The sequence below is a fragment of the Nematolebias whitei genome, chromosome 12 (genome assembly GCF_014905685.2).
Source record: "Nematolebias whitei isolate Nwh7 chromosome 12, NemWhi1, whole genome shotgun sequence".
NCBI classification, from domain to species: Eukaryota; Metazoa; Chordata; class Actinopteri; order Cyprinodontiformes; family Rivulidae; genus Nematolebias; species Nematolebias whitei.
In genome coordinates this window covers 48930198-48946237 of record NC_056509.1, presented here as the reverse complement: position 1 = coordinate 48946237, position 16040 = coordinate 48930198, and the positions used below count along the sequence as shown (strand labels likewise).

General features: G+C 45.7%; 1 protein-coding gene across 1 annotated transcript in view; it reads left to right on the top strand.

Moving 5' to 3' along the window:
- LOC119418406 (ankyrin repeat and SOCS box protein 2) overlaps positions 1-16040 on the top strand; it is a gene marked incomplete at its 5' end in the record, with an annotated part of 25921 nt that overhangs the window by 2399 nt on the left and 7482 nt on the right. Inside the window, 2 exon segments of the mRNA XM_037685681.1 lie at positions 1156-1401; positions 13553-13724. Coding sequence (XP_037541609.1) covers positions 1156-1401; positions 13553-13724 — 418 coding nt within the window.

The window sequence follows — 16040 nt, the reverse complement described above, 5'->3', positions numbered from 1 at the left end:
TGGACTGTTCCTTTAACTGAAGAGATTCTGTAGTTTGGTGGACTGTTTCTTTAACTGAAGAGATTCTGTAGTTCGGTGGACTGCTCCTTTAACTGAAGAGATTCTGTAGTTTGCTGGACTGTTCCTTTAACCGAAGAGATTATGTAGTTTTCTGGACAGTTTCTTTAACTGCAGAGATTCTGTAGTTTGGTGGACTGTTTCTTTAACTGAAGAGATTCTGTAGTTTGGTGGACTGTTCCTTTAAATTGTTTTCTGTAGTTTGCTGGACTGTTCCTTTAACTGAAGACTTTTTTTGTAGTTTGGTAGACTGTTCCTTTCATTGAAGAGATTCTATAGGTTGGTGGACTGTTCCATTCATTGAAGAGATTCTGTAGTTTGTTGGACTGTTCCTTTAATTGAAGAGATTCTGTAGTTTGGTGGAATGTCCCTTTAACTGAAGAGATTCAGTGGTTTGGTGACTGTTCATTTAACTGAAGAGGTTTATGTAGTTTGGTGGACTGTTCCTTCATCTGAAGTTTTCTGTAGTTTGGTGGACTGTCCCTTTAACTGAAGAGGTTTCTGTAGTTTGGTGGACTGTTCTTTCAATTGAAGAAGTTTTCTGTAGTTTGTTTGACTGTTCCTTTAACTGAAGAGGTTTCTGTAGTTTGGTGGACTGTTCCCTTTCACTGAAGAGATTCTATAGTTTGGTGGACTGTTCCATTCATTGAAGAGATTCTGTAGTTTGGTGAACTGTTCCTTTAACTGAAGAAGTTTCTGTAGTTTAGTGGACTGTTCCTTCAACTGAAGAAGTTTTCTCTAGTTTGGTGGACTGTTTCTTTCACGGAAGAGATTCTGTAGTTTGGTGAACTGTTACTTTAACTGATGAGATTCTGTAGTTTGGTGGACTGTTCCTTCAACTGAAGAGATTCTGTAGTTTGGTGGACTGTTGCTTTAATTGAAGTGGGTTCTGTAGTTTTGTTGATTGTTCCTTTCACTGAAGTGGGTTTTATAATTTGGTGGACTGTTCCTTCAACCGAATAAGTTTTCAATAATTTGGTGGACTGTTCCTTTTAATTGAAGTGGTTTCTGTAGTTTGGTGTACTGTTCCTTTATCTGAAGTGGTTTCTCTAGTTTTGTGGACTGTTCCTTTAATTGAAGTGGTGTCTTTCTTCACAGCATGTGAACGGAGCAATCCTGCCATTGTGGCTGCTCTGTTGAACCATGGGGCGGAGGTGAACACCATCTGCATTCAAGGGTGGACGGCTCTGCAGGAAGCAGCAAGCAGAGATAATGTGGAGATTTGTGAGATGCTGCTGAAGGCTGGAGCTAAACACAATATTCGCAACATGTACGGCATCACCCCATTGTTTACTTCTGCTCAGAATGGTCAACTGGCTGCACTCCGCCTCCTCATCAAGCATGGTACCTGAAAAAATCTTCTTGTTTGTTTGTTTCTGCTGAGCAGGCTTTTGAATGCATACACTGCTTCTACAAAGAGGATTTGCAAGGTGAAAACCAATAACAGATGAGGTTAAGAGTTCATGGACACAGTCCATCTGACACCACTGTGAACTCCATGTAGATTGGTTATAGCTAAAAACACAGAAGCAGACAGATCCTATCTCCTCATGTTCAGTTTGTACATTAGACTGGAGGTGGTAACCATTAGGGAGATTGACCATTTCCTCAGCACAGGGTAACTTGTGGTATGAATTGTGCTGCTTTAGTAAATCTGTTGACAATACACAAAATGACAGTGTTGCTTTCCGAAGAGAGCAGACAAGTGATAAAATTGGAGGAACTATGGGAACACAAATCATGGCGAGTTGTGAGAGTTGACACATAGGAGGATGGTTGTTGATCTTGTTCTGTGCACAAAGACGACATACAGACACAAACTCTTCAATATCTGAATTCATTGGAGGCCACCAGAAATACCATTTAGCAAAGCCCAAGGTGTGGTTAGTTCTAATAGAGCAGGTGAAAGTGGAACTGTGAACCCACTGAAGAACTTTAGACCTTGCAAATGCAGCAACAAACTATCAGTCTGGAGGTCAGGTGCTCGGGTATCAATCAATCAAGGAAACACACAACACAAAACTGATTTTTCCCCCAACAGCTTATTTACTTGGAGTAAGCTGTTTGGGGGAAGAATCAGTTTTGTGTTGTGTGTTTCCTTGACTGATGAAGCCTTCTGGATGGAAGGTGAAATGTTTCAGCACAAAAAAAAGAAACTGTCCAGATGACCTGACTGAAAAATGTTGGATTGTATACCTGGATTATTGAGCATGGACTTTGTTTTTTGTTGTTGTTGTTTTTTTACTTTGACACTGTTGGTATTTCAGAAGACCCTGGAGTACTCACCTTATGTTGTTCATTCAACATTTATTTATACAGGTTAATCCATCCATAATGCATCGGAGACTCATTTACAAGAGACACCTGAGTTCTTTAACAGAGTGATGACAACAGTAGACAATCATAAAAGGAAGCATAAAAATTGAGAAGAACAAGTGAAAGAAAATGGCGTTAAAAGATGAAACAAGAGCAACAAAAAAAACAAGCAGCTAGATTGTAAGGCAATGTAGCCTTAGGATGGAACCCACATTGTTCCTCCTGGATCTGAGGTTCGACTAATGATTGGACTCACTTCTCCAGTACCCCCAAATAGACCTTACCAGGGAGGCTAAGGAGAGTGATGCCCCTGTTATTGTAGTACACCCTCCGGTCCCCTTTTTGAAAAGGGGAGCCACCACCCCTGTCTGCCAATCCTGGTCCCTGCCAGGAATCTGTTGGACTCCTGGCAGGGACCAATGCAGACATGTTCCTGTTTTTAGTTTTCTACATTTGTCTTGGAATCTAGCTGTTTTTTTGTTTTGTTACCTTTTTCCTTTTAGCCATCCTATTTGTTAAAAAAAAAAAAAAAAAAACTGTAGTATGAGTTTTTATAACTGCTTATTGTTGTTGCTGTTGTCCATTGTTGTCATCTTTCTTTGTTGAAATCAGGTCTCTCTTGTAAATGAGTCCTCGAGGCTCAATGGGATTTACCTGTAGAAATAAAGGTTGATTGAATCCAGTGGCACTGCTCTCGATGTCCACACAATGTTGCAAAGGCGTGTCAACCAAGGCAGCCCTCAACATCCAGATCTTTAAGGAAATCAGGGCGAATCTCATCCATCCTCTGTCACCGTGGAGCTTTTTAACTACCTCGACGACCTCAGCCATGTTGCCAAAGTGCTGCTTTCCCCTCCTCAGCTGCCTGATGGTTTGCCAGAATCTTCTCTGAGCCAACAGAGAGTCGTTATCTAGGGTCTCACTGAACTCCTTCCATATCTGAGCTTTTTCCTCAGAAACAGCCAAGGCTGTAGACCGCTTGGCCCTCTGGTACTCCTCAGCTGCCTCCGGAATCCCGCCAGACAACAAGGACCGATAGGACTCCTTCTTCAGCTTGACAGCCTCCCTAACCCGGGGTATACACCACCGAGTTCGAGAGTGGCCACTGCGAGAAGCACTGACAACCTTGTGGCCACAGCTCAAGGCAGCCACTTCAGCAATTGAGTCGCGTAACATGGCCAACTCAGATGTAATGAGCCCCACCTCAGCTGGGATGAGGTTAAAGCTCTCCCAGTGGTGTGAGTTGAAGATCTTTCTGATGGGTTCTTCTGCCAGATATTCCCAGCAAACCCTCACTACATGTTTGGATCTACCAGGTCTGTCCAGCATCTTTCCCCACCATCTGATCCAACTCACTACCAGGTGGTGATCAGTTGACCGCTCAGCTCCTCTCTTCACCCGAGTGTCCAAAACAGACGGCCACAAAACAGATGACAAGACTACAAAGTCAATCAGCAATCTACGACCTAGGGTGTCATGGTGCCAAGTGCACTTATCAGAGTCAGAGTTTCTTTATTGTCATTCGCACCACATGTGGTAAATGTGGTGGAATGAAATTATGTACACAGGGTCCCAGTTACATCCAACAATAAAAAGTAAAAGAAAAACAGTAATAAGATCTAAGCTATGACTAAGAAAAACGTAAACTAAAAATAAGCTAAGCACTAAGAGCATAAAAACAATACACCGAACAGAAGCACTAACATGAGTCTATGTGAGCAGATGAGCACGAAGGAACACAGCAACGTGAAACAGATCAGCAGCGAAATGTGTTTTCACAGTGATTATCCTGATTAGAGATTCATGAGTGTAACAGCCTCAGGGTAGAAGCTGTTCCTCAGTTTAGTGCTTCTACATTTAATGCTCCTCAACCTTCTTCCAGAGGGGAGGAGGGCAAAAAGTGTGTGTGCTGGGTGAGTGGGGTAATTCATGATGCAGGTGGCTCTCTTCCTGCATCTAGAGGTGTAGATGTCTGTGATGGTGGGGAGGCTGACTCCGACATCTTCTGTGCAGCCTTCACCACTCTGCAAAATATCCTGATGCATGCTCAATAATCCAGGTAGAAAAATTTAAAGACGTTAAATCTGGTCCTCTGGACATTCAAAAAACAAAACAAAGCAAAACAACAACAAATGTAGAAATGTTTCGTCTTTCAGATGAAAGACTTCCTCAGTCTGAGGAGCTGTATTCAGCTCAGTCTCTTAAATAGCACCTTCTCAGAGTGGATCAACCAGTTTGCTGCTGACAACCAAAACCAGCTGATCACATGCTCAAGAAGGACCATCAGCCTAACAATGGATCATTAGCACCTGATGGCTGTTTACTATTCACAGAGGGCTGAGTGATACTAGCAATCACAGCATTGTAAGAGGGGGACAGTTGAACACGTAGGCCTCCACTCCTGTTTAACAATGGACTATTTCTTTTCACAAAGATGGCCTCCTTTACTCCTCTCTCAAACCATCATTCCTCTCTGTCCAGGATGTGAACATCTTCATCCCTGAACTAGTGACCGCTGGCCTGGAGATGAATGTAGACCTCAGAGTCCTGGCCTGATAATGTTGATCTTCTGTGCTGGTCCATCCTTTTGGCCAGTGGCTGTTTAGTTTCCCCGATGTAAGACTGATCACAGCCCTCCTGACACTGAACAGCATACACAACATTACTCTGTTTGTGCCGGGGGACTGGATCTTTGGGATGAACCAGTCTTTAATGTATTTTTGGGTTTAAAAGCCACTGGGACATTATGTTTAGAAAATGAACGTTTTAGTTTCTCTGATACTCCCTCAACATACGGAATGACCACTGATCTGGGTTCCTCCTTTTCACCTGATGGCTGACTGGAGTCCTGTTTTGGTTTCTGCTTTCAGGAAGGCCCAGTTAGGATATCCACATTGCTCTAGAGCCTGTCTTGTGTAGGATTTCTCCTTCTGCCTGGCTCCTGAGTTAGTGGGGACGCTGTCTGCTCTGTGGTACAGAGTCCTGATGACTCCTAACTTGTGCTCCAAAGGGTGATGGGAGTCAAACTGCAAATACTGGTCTGTGTGGGTGGGTTTGCGGTACACCTCAGTTTGCAAATGTCCTCTATCAGAGACTGAGACTTCACAGTCCAAGAAAGCCAACCTGCCATTTTTTACATCTTCTTGTGTGAACTTGATGTATTTATCCACAGAGTTGATGTGGTCAGTAAAATGTTGGACTTCCTGAGATTTGATTTTAACCCAGGTGTCATCAACATATCTGAACCAATGACTTGGTGGTGTCCCTGAAAAGGACGTCAAGGCTCTCTTTTCTACCTCCTCCATGTACAGGTTGGCAACAATAGGAGAAACTGGAGACCCCATAGCACACCCACGTTTCTGCCTATAATATTGCTCCCCATATGTGAAGTAGGTAGGGCATTAACAGAGTACTCGAGTAATCTACACATCGATTGCTAGGACATCTATCGAGGTTAAAAATGTTACGTCGAGTATCCGTAGTGACGCCATATTATGTGACCACCGTATGACTGTAGGGGGCAGTGTTACACTGTTGCAGGTCACAGAGTATGGTGTAACAGTGGGACACAGACCCCTGCCCCTGTGTCCCACTTACCCCTAGTGGATGGAGCCTAACCAAAAGGTCAGGGGAGCGGGGCTCTACTCCCCCTAGAAGCAGATGATGTTGCAGAGTCTTCACGAGTGGTGGGCTGGACACACGTGGGAAAAGTTTGCCACGTCCCCTTCACCCTGGCGGGCGCCCCATGTGTAACACTTGTTGACGCAGGTTCCACTGCAACCTTGGTGCAACCTGATCTGGTTCCAGTTGGGGCTTGGTTAGACTCTACTGTAGTAAAACTTAAGACAGTGGCTGGTGAGCTAGCTCCTATGATGGGGAGAGGGGTGGTCAACATTCAGGTGGGGAAAATATCAGTTAAATTTGAGGTGTGGTTACAGCGTTCCAAGACTCATGCAAATTAGGGATGGACTTTCTTCGGGCTGCTAACTGTGTGTTGGACCTAGGAAACAACTCTCTGACTTTCCCAGGGGGTTCCACAGTTGAGTTGGTGCACCCCACACATATCCCGTACCTTCATCCAGCAACCCCGATGGCTACAGAATCTTCTGACCCCACTTTCCATATTTCTCTTCCAATTTTCTTGCCCCCAGCAGCACAGTCTCTATCTGTTGTGCACTCCACTGCCCTTGGACAACAACCTGTGGGGAGAGGGGTAGACAGACTAGCAGCAGTAAGGGAGGTAGGGGGACAAAGCTGTGGTAACTTTGAACCCCAACAGCAGGAGGAGTTGTGGGAAGTACTCTGGGAGTTTAAAGACATATTTGCTCTGTCCAAGGAGGTAGTGGGTCTGACACATTTGGTGCAACACAGAACTGACACGGGAGATGCACGGCCCATTAAAACACTCCCTCGCTGCCTTCCACTTGCCCATCAGGCAGCTGCTGACAGTGCAATTGATGAAACGCTAAGATCAGGAATCCTCAAGACCTCTGACAGCCCTTGGGCTTCGGCGGTTGTGATGGTCAATAAGAAAAAGAGCTCAAAAATGTGGTTTTGTGTGGACTACAGGCCTTTAAACAGTGTCACCAAAAAAGACTCATACCCACTGCCCCACATTGATGAGTCACTGGACTTGGTGTCTGGCTTGTCCTGGTTTTCTTCATTGGATCTACGTAGTGGGGATTGGCAGGTGCACCTCAGTCCAGATGCTAAACCAAAGACTGCTTTCTGCACCGGTAGCGGGTTATGGCAGTTTTGTGTCCTCTGCTTTGGACTGTGTAACACCCCAGCCACTTTCAAATAGCTAATGGAGAAGGTGCTGGCTGAAATCCCGTGACAGGAGTGTCTAGTATACTTGGAAGACGTTCATGTTCACAGCAATTCATTCAAGGTTGCCTTAATGTCCCTGCGGTGGGTTCTACAAAAGATAGCAGCAGCGGTCTGAAGTTCCATCCCAACAAGTGCTGTTTCATGAGACAAGAACTGGAGTTTCTGGTGCACAAGATTAGAGGAGAGGGCATATGCACATTGGAGGAGAAAGTGCATGTTGTGAAGGACTGGCTGACCCCATCCAATCTGAAATAGCTAAAGAGCTTTATTGGATTACCATCCTACTACAGGCGGTTTGTGTGTAGCTTTCTTGCATAGCTGCACCACTGTTTAACTTGCAGCGTAAAGACAGTGATTTTGCCTGGACACCAGAGTGCAAACAGGCTTTCAACTGTTTGAAGAAGGCCTTGACAGAGTCCAGTTCTCACTCCTCCAGACCCCAACCTGCCATTCGTGTTGGACACAGATGCCAGCGATGTGGGGATAGGAGCGGTGCTTAGCCAAGTGGGCCAAGATGAGGAGACAGTGGTGGCTTACTTTAGTAGGACTTTCAATAAAGCTGAACAGTGCTATTGTGCCACATGTAGGGAGACCTTGCTATTGTGAGAGCAAATAATCACTTCAAGTACTACCTCTGCAGCCTTCCATTCACAGATTGGACTGATCACGCAGCCCTCCAGTGGTTAATGTCCTTCAAGGAGCCGGAAGGACAGATTGCATGTTGGCTAGAAGAACTGGTCCCATATGTCTTCCAGGTAGAGCACAGAGCGAGAACCCGTCATGCCAATGCAGATGCCATGTCCAGGCATCCCTGTGCTCCTGATGGCTGCCATCATTGTGCAAAAAGAGAGGTTCAGGAAACAAGCTCCTCTTTGAGGAGAAGCAGGGCCAGATGCACAATGTAGATGTGCTGCTTTGCAGAGTGATGTAGGAGGTTGACCCCCCTGAGTGGAGAGCACAACAGGAACAGGATCCAGACTTACGACCAGTATTGGAGAGAGTGGAGTCAGGAAAGAACCATAGCAGCATGAGATTACTGGTTTTTCACTTACTGCCAAAGGACTCTGAAAAAGTTTGAGGCTCTCCGTGTGAAGGATGGGATACTCCAGAGGGCCTGGAAAGAGCCGGACACCAGGGAGGAAAAGTGACAGATAGTGGTTCCCCGGGCACTTAGGGAGGCAGTGCTGCAGGTCTGTCATAGATCGGCTGGAGCAGGACATTTTGGAGTCTCAAAAACTTTTTGTCGACTCCAGCAAAGCTTCTACTGGGGCCAGCTCAGGAGGGACATTGGGGATTTTTTGCCGCCGGTGTGATCTTTGTACAGCTCATAAAGGTCCCACAAACCAGTCCTGTGCCCAGCTCCAATGACTGACTATGGGGGTTCCTATGGAAAGGGTTGGTGTGGACGTAATGGGCCAGTTTCCCCGCAAAGACAAAGGGAACTGTTATGTCCTAGTTGCTATGGATTATTTCACAAAATGCCTTGAAGCTTTAGCAATACCAGATCAGGAGGTGGGGAGTGCTACAGATGCTCTGGTGGAGGGTTTGTTTTCCCAGTTTAGTGCAGTAGAGGTCATCCATAGCGATCAAGGACGAAACTTTAAGTCTGGCATCTTCTCTGCAATGTGTGAGCGACTGGGCATGCAAAAGACTAGGACTACCCCACTGCATCTGCAGAGTGACAGCCTAGTCAAATGATTTAATAAGACACTTGCAAAACAACTAGCCATACTTACTGCGGACCACCAGCAGGATTGGGACTTGCACCTTCTCCTTGTCCTTATGGCCTACAGATCTGCTGTGGAGGACTCCACCTCTTGCACATTTGTTCTTCTCATGCTGGTAAGTGACCTCTTGAAATTCACCCAAATTCAATTTAATAAAGTTTTCAACAACAACAGGGCCAGTCCAAGCAGACTGTCCAGACAGAAGACAGAAACACCGCACTCAATTGAAGCAATTGAATCAATGCGCCAACAGCTACTCTCGTTGTATCTCGGTGCACTGATACTGTTAGAAAGGCAGTGGGTTTAGCACCGAGACATTTAGTTTGAATTATGGTGTTAAGAGACATCTAGTGGTGAATATTGGTAAGTGCATCTTTAGTTTAGAACTGCGCACCACTTTAATTAGTCTGACATGGAGCCGGCCATGTTGAGCAGCAGAAGCAGCTCAAGTTGTGTGCGTAGATGACAAAATGTAAGTTGAACATAAAAACAGCTGCATAGACAATTGTCATGTGTTTTGTTACTGTAGATATGCCATGTTTAGCTCAGGTTTGATATTATTGGTTGCTCATTCTGTAATATTCAAGGCTGTTTATTGGTAGGAGCTACATGCTAATGCTAACTACATCCAGTGCAGTGTTTGCTTTGTAAACTCTGTTAAGCATCAAAGTTATGAGTGTTTAAGCTTTGGTTATAATAAGTTAGTCACACTGTGTAGATGTAACAGTTGAAAGTAGATATTTGAAGTAGTTTATTAATACAGACAGCATGCAATTCTGATTTTGTTTTATTTATTTATTTTATAGACCACACATACTCAGACACATGTAAAGTGAAGGCTGCTGTATGTCATCTGTTCATAATTAAAGAACCCAAAGATCTTCAAGCATCCTGTCTGTGCTCCTTACCGGCACCACAAGGTGGATATCAATATCAAAATCATCATACAGTTTGAACCTAAAAGTCATTGCTATCGAACAGATAATAAAGCTTATTCTGATTCTGATTAATCCTAGTGTGCCTATTAACCCCTATGGAGAGGTACGAACTATGTTAGGGAAGCGAAGTCTGACCCTATTCACTAGCTTGGAACTAGAACGATAAAACAAAAAATAAAAATGATATAAAGTATAGTGCGAATAACCCTTTTTCAAATCAGATGCCTCAAATGAAAATATTACAGATGGAAATAAATTATGAAATTAAACCAACCTGGGAGAAAGAATCCGAGTCATGGCACCATTTTGTCAGCCGTCCGACCACGGCACCCTTCCGGTTCTTTTGTTTACAGTTGGAGAGGAAACTCACATGAATTAAATAAAATCAAAAGTAAATTCTATTCACCATTTAATGTCTCCACTGGCCTATATGTAAATGTATCACGTCTGTTTATGTTGCTTTGTTGTGGTAGGTTTTTTTGATGCCTCAAATCGTGCCCTGTCTAGGACACGGTATGAGAGATTTTTTTTTTATATATACTGTCTCTCCTCATGTTTTCTTTCCTTTTCTCATCTAAGCAAAATATTATTCTGAATAAGAATAAGAGGGCCGCGCTAATTATTTTTAGCCGCAGCTTCGTGCACTCCGCCCATCTTTGGACGACTGTGTAGGAGTTGTGCTTTCCTTGGTCTCTGTCTCCCTCTAGTGTTCTATATTTGTCTGCTCCCCCTCTGATGTCTGCACCTGTGATGTTTCACAGGTGTTCTGTGTTAGTGTGTGTGTATTTAAGTCTGTTTGCCTGCGTCCCTCATTATCTGGTCATTGTCTCACTGTGATGCCTGTTATGCTCCTTGTGTCCTGCTCCTCGTATCCTGCGTCTTGTCCCATGATTCATGTAAGTTTGCTGCCCCGTCAGCCATCTTTATTTTGTAAAGAATAAATTATTTATTCATATTCCTTGAGTCCTGCCTGCCTGCCTGCCTGCACCAAATGGGTCTCCTGCCTAGAAATCATCACAGAATGACCAGACCAAACCAAGACCCAGCAGGCAGCCCGACTCACACTGCTCTGTCCCTGGAAGACAAGCTGCGGGGTCCTTTTAGAGACTCTGAGCCTCCAGCTACACCCCCGGCGCTTCCTCGATTCCTGCTCCTGGCTCCTGAGGTCCTCACAGCTGCAGCCCCTGTGGTCGCTCCCATGCCTACTTTCCATAGTTTTTCCATCTCCTGCAGCCTCTGCATCATCCATGCTGTATGAGGATCCCACCTGTCCAAAGCCCACAGACCCAGACACGTCTTCTCCAGATCCTGTCGCTGCACGCAGCCCCCGAGGTGGATCCCACGCTGCTCCTGCTCTGCCCACTGAGCTCTTCACTTCTGCTCCAAAGGAGTCCCGGCGGATGCTCCTCACTTCTCCTGTTCCGAGGGGGTCCCGGCGGACGCTCCTCACTTCTCCTGTTCCGAGGGGGTCCCGGCGGACGCTCCTCACTTCTTGTGCCTTGAGGGGGTCCCGGCGGATGCTCCTCACTTCTTGTGCTCCGAGGGGTCCCGGCAGATGCTCCTCACTTCTCCTGCTGTGAGGGGGTCCCGGCGGATGCTCCTCACTTCTCCTGCTCCGTGGGGGTCCAGACGGACTCCGCTCCTGCTCCAGATCCAGCCGCCGCCGATCCAGCCGCAGAAGAGCTCCTCGCTGCTGAGCTCCTCACTCCTGCTATGCCTGATCTGTTCCTGCCTTTTGGACAACCTCTCGGCCGCCCGCCTGACTGGTCCCGGCCTGGTGAATGGTTGCCTGTCTGACCTGTTTCCTGCTTTTTGGACAATCTCACAGTTCCCTACCTGAACTCTGACCTCCTTTTTGTTTCCATGTGTTGTACCTTGCCCCTGGTGTACCCTGTCCAGTTCTTCATTCCCCTCGTGCCTTTTTTTCCTAGTGCCCTCCTCCCTGTTGGCTTTCCCCCTCCTCCCACCCACATTTTGGGGATGTGGGGGTCTTGGAGACGTCAAGGGACGTCCTTGGGGGGAGTTACTGTAGGAGTTGTGCTTTCCCTGGTCTCTGTCTCCCTCTAGTGTTCTATATTTGTCTGCTCCCCCTCTGATGTCTGCACCTGTGATGTTTCACAGGTGTTCTGTGTTAGTGTGTGTGTGTATTTAAGTCTGTTTGCCTGCATCCCTCATTGTCTGGTCATTGTCTCACTGTGATGCCTGTTATGCTCCTTGTGTCCTGCTCCTTGTGTCCTGCTCCTCGTATCCTGCGTCTTGTCCCATGATTCATGTAAGTTTGCTGCCCCGTCAGCCATCTTTATTTTGTAAAGAATAAACTATTTATTTATATTCCTTGAGTCTTGCCTGCCTGCCTGCACCAAATGGGTCTCCTGCCTAGAAATCATCACAGACTGTACATACATATTCGCATTGTATCTCGGTGCAATGCCAATAAAGTTTATTCTGATTCTGATAAGGCAGGAAAAGTTACAAGCTCAGCGCTGAGGTGTCCGTCCTACTCGTCTTAACCCGGAAGCGGAAGCGGTGGCCCCATGCAATGGAACACCCCAGCTTATGTTGTCCCTTGGCTCCGCCTTCACATCTGGGGCAGGCATAGCTTATCAGAATATGTCAGTGGGGTAACTATGTGTGACATCATCGGTCTTATCTGTTCCTGATTATGGATTTTAATTTTTTTTTATTTAGCCTTTATTCATTGGATAATGGGGTGATGTGCAAATCTATGAAAGTGTTGGAAGCAAGCAAACAAAAATGACTCATTTTTGGGTGTTGACCCTGGGATCGCTCACTGTGAGCAGTTGAGCCTGATCTGATTTGGTCCAAACTAAGTTATAATTCAGAGTGAGTGAGATCGGGCCTCCAGCAAGATTAAACTTCTAACAGAGTCACAGAGAAGTAGGTAAAAGTGTTAAAGGGTTTTCTTATAAAATATGTGTGTGTGTGGGGGGGGGGGGGGGGTGCAGAAAGAGATCTACGACGAAGCAGGAGACAGTTATGTTTTTGAGGCAAGTGTGTGAAGAAAGTTTGATGATGGATTTATATTCTCACTACTGATGTCTAGTCTTTGTCTGAGGAACTGCCAGGATTTCCTTTTTGATCTGGAGGAGGATATCCTATGCAGGTGAGTCTTCCTCTGGTTGAGCAGGTGAGAAGAGCAGACAGGATGGGACGTACATACTGAGCTGAGAACGTTGGTAGGAGGACTGAGACAGCTAAAGAGGGTATGATCAAGATCCAGGGACCATAGAAACAAAGGTAACTTGACACAGGCTTCTGGAAAAACATAGGTAAGTGAAACTTGTTAGTTTAAGTTACTCAGAGAAGGTAGTGGTTGTAGGAGCAAATCACCAAGTGGCTTTATCGAGCCACCAAATAATTATGGCACAGCTCAGCCTTAAGCATAGCAAGAACTTGTGGCACTATCCTGGGAACGCCACTTAGCTTTTGCTTTTGGGAAAATGTGATTAGAAGCACAGGCAAAAAACATAAATCCTGCCCCCCCACCCACCCAGCCACACACACACAAGATTCACAAGATCCAAAATCCTTCCTTTTTGGTGGCCATAGCTGGGGATTGTTTATATGTTCTTGGTTAACTTTCATATTCAGGTTTAGTTTTGTTAGTTTGTTCTGACGCACATCCCTTCTGAAATCAACCTTGAATCTCATATGTTCCTGTAGGTGCAGATGTTAACACTCAGGCAGCTGATGGAGCTACAGCTTTGTATGAAGCTACTAAAAATGGACACAAAAAAATTGTGGATCTCCTCCTTTCTCAGAATGCTGATGCCAATAAGTCTGGAAAAACAGGACTTTTGCCACTTCACATCGCTGCTCGAAGAGGAAATGACATGTAAGTAAACCGTCCATCCATTATCTTTCACTTGTTCTGAAGTAGTGTCGTAGGGGCAGCAGCTTGAGCATGGCAGTCCAGACATCTCTCTCCACAGCCACCTCTTCCAGGCCTTCTGGGAGGACCCCAAGGTGTTTCCAGGCCAACCAAGAGACAGTCTCTCTAGCATGTCCTTGGTCTTCCCTGGGGTCTTCTCCCAGTCGGACATGCCTGAAGCACCTCTCTAGGGAGGCGCACAGGGAGCATCCTTACCAGATGCCTGAACCACCTCAAATGGCTCCTTTCGATGGAGTAGCAGTTCTACTCCGAGTCTCTCCCAGATAACTGAACTTCTCACCCTTTATATAAGGGAGAGTTCAGCTACCCTGTGGAGAAAACTCATGTCAACCTCCTGTATCCATGATCTCATTCTTTTGGTCACTACCCAGACCTTGTGACCATAGGTGAGGGTAGGAACGTAGACCAACCGGTAAAAAGAGAGCTTTGCCTTACAACTCAGCTCCCTCTTCACTACAATGAAACAGTGCAGACTCTGTAATACTGCCGATGCTGCACCAGTCTGTCTACCAATCTCATGCTCCATTCTTCCCTCACTTATGAACAAAACCCAGAGATACTTGAACTCCTCCACTTGAGACAGAACCGCACCCTCAGCCTGAAGAAAACAATCTACCCTTTTCAGACTGAGGACCATGACCTCAGATTTGGAAGTGCTGATTTTCATCTCAGCCATTTCACACTCAGCTGCAAACCACTCCAGTGAGAGCTGAAGATCACGGCACTATGATGCCAACAGGACCACATCATGTGAAAAAAAGCAGAGATGGAATCCTGAGGCCACCAAACCGGAATCCCTCTGCCCCATGGCTGCACCGAAAAATTCTGTCCATAAAATATCCTGATGCATGCTCAATAATCCAGGTAGAAAAATCTAAAAAAGTTAAATCTGGTCCTCTGGACATTCAAAAAAACAAAACAAAGCAAAACAACAAAAAAATGTAGAAACGTTTCGTCTCTCATCCGAGAGACTTCCTCAGTCTGAGGTGCTGTATTCAGCTCAGTCTCTTAAATAGCACCTTCTCAGAGTGGATCAACCAGTTTTGCTGCTGACAACCAAAACCAGCTGATCTCATGCTCAAGAAGGACCATCAGCCTAACAATGGATCATTAGCACACTGATGGCTGTTTACTATTCACAGAGGGCTGAGTGATACTAGCAATCACAGCATTGTAAGAGGGGGACAGTTGAACACAGAGGCCTCCACCCCTGTTTAACAATGGACGATTTCTTTTCACAAAGATGGCCTCCTTTACTCCTCTCTCAAACCATCGTTCCTCTCTGTCCAGGATGTGAACATCTTCATCCCTGAAAGAGTGACCTCTGGCCTGGAGATGAGTGTAGACCGCAGAGTCCTGGCCTGATGATGTTGATCTTCTGTGCTGGGCCATCCTTTTGGCCAGTGGCTGTTTAGTTTCCCTGATGCAAGACTGATCACCCTCCTGACACTGAACAACATACACAATATTACTCTGTTTGTGCCGGGGGACTGGATCTTTGGGATGAACCAGTCTTTGCCGTAATGTATTTTGGGGTTTAAAAGCCACTGGGACGTTATGTTTAGAAAATAAACGTCTCAGTTTCTCTGATACTCCCTCAACATATGGAATGACCACTGGTCTGGGTCTGGGTTCCTCCTTTTCACCTGTTGGCTGACTGGAGTCCTGTTTGGGTTTCTTCTCTGCTTTTAGGAAGGCCCAGTTAGGATATCCACATTGCTCTAGAGCCTGTCTTGTGTGGGATTTTTCCTTCTGCCTGGCTCCTGAGCTAGTGGGGACGCTGTCTGCTCTGCGATACAGAGTCCTTCTGACTCCTAACTTGTGCTCCAAAGGGTGATGGGAGTCAAACTGCAAATACTGGTCTGTGTGGGTGGGTTTGCGGTACACCTCAGTTTGCAAATGTCCTCTATCAGAGACTGAGACCTCACAGTCCAAGAAAGCCAACTTGCCATTTTTTTCATCTTCTCGTGTGAACTTGATGTATTTATCCACAGAGTTGATGTGGTCAGTAAAATGTTGGACTTCCTGAGATTTAATTTTAACTCAGGTGTCATCAACATATCTGAACCAATGACTTGGTGGTGTCCCTGAAAAGGATGTCAAGGCTCTCTTTTCTACCTCCTCCATGTACAGGTTGGCAACAATAGGAGAAACTGGAGACCCCATAGCACACCCATGTTTCTGCCTATAATATTGCTCCCCATATGTGAAGTAGGTTGACTGCAGGCACAGTTTCAAGAGTTGACACAGTTGTTCTGT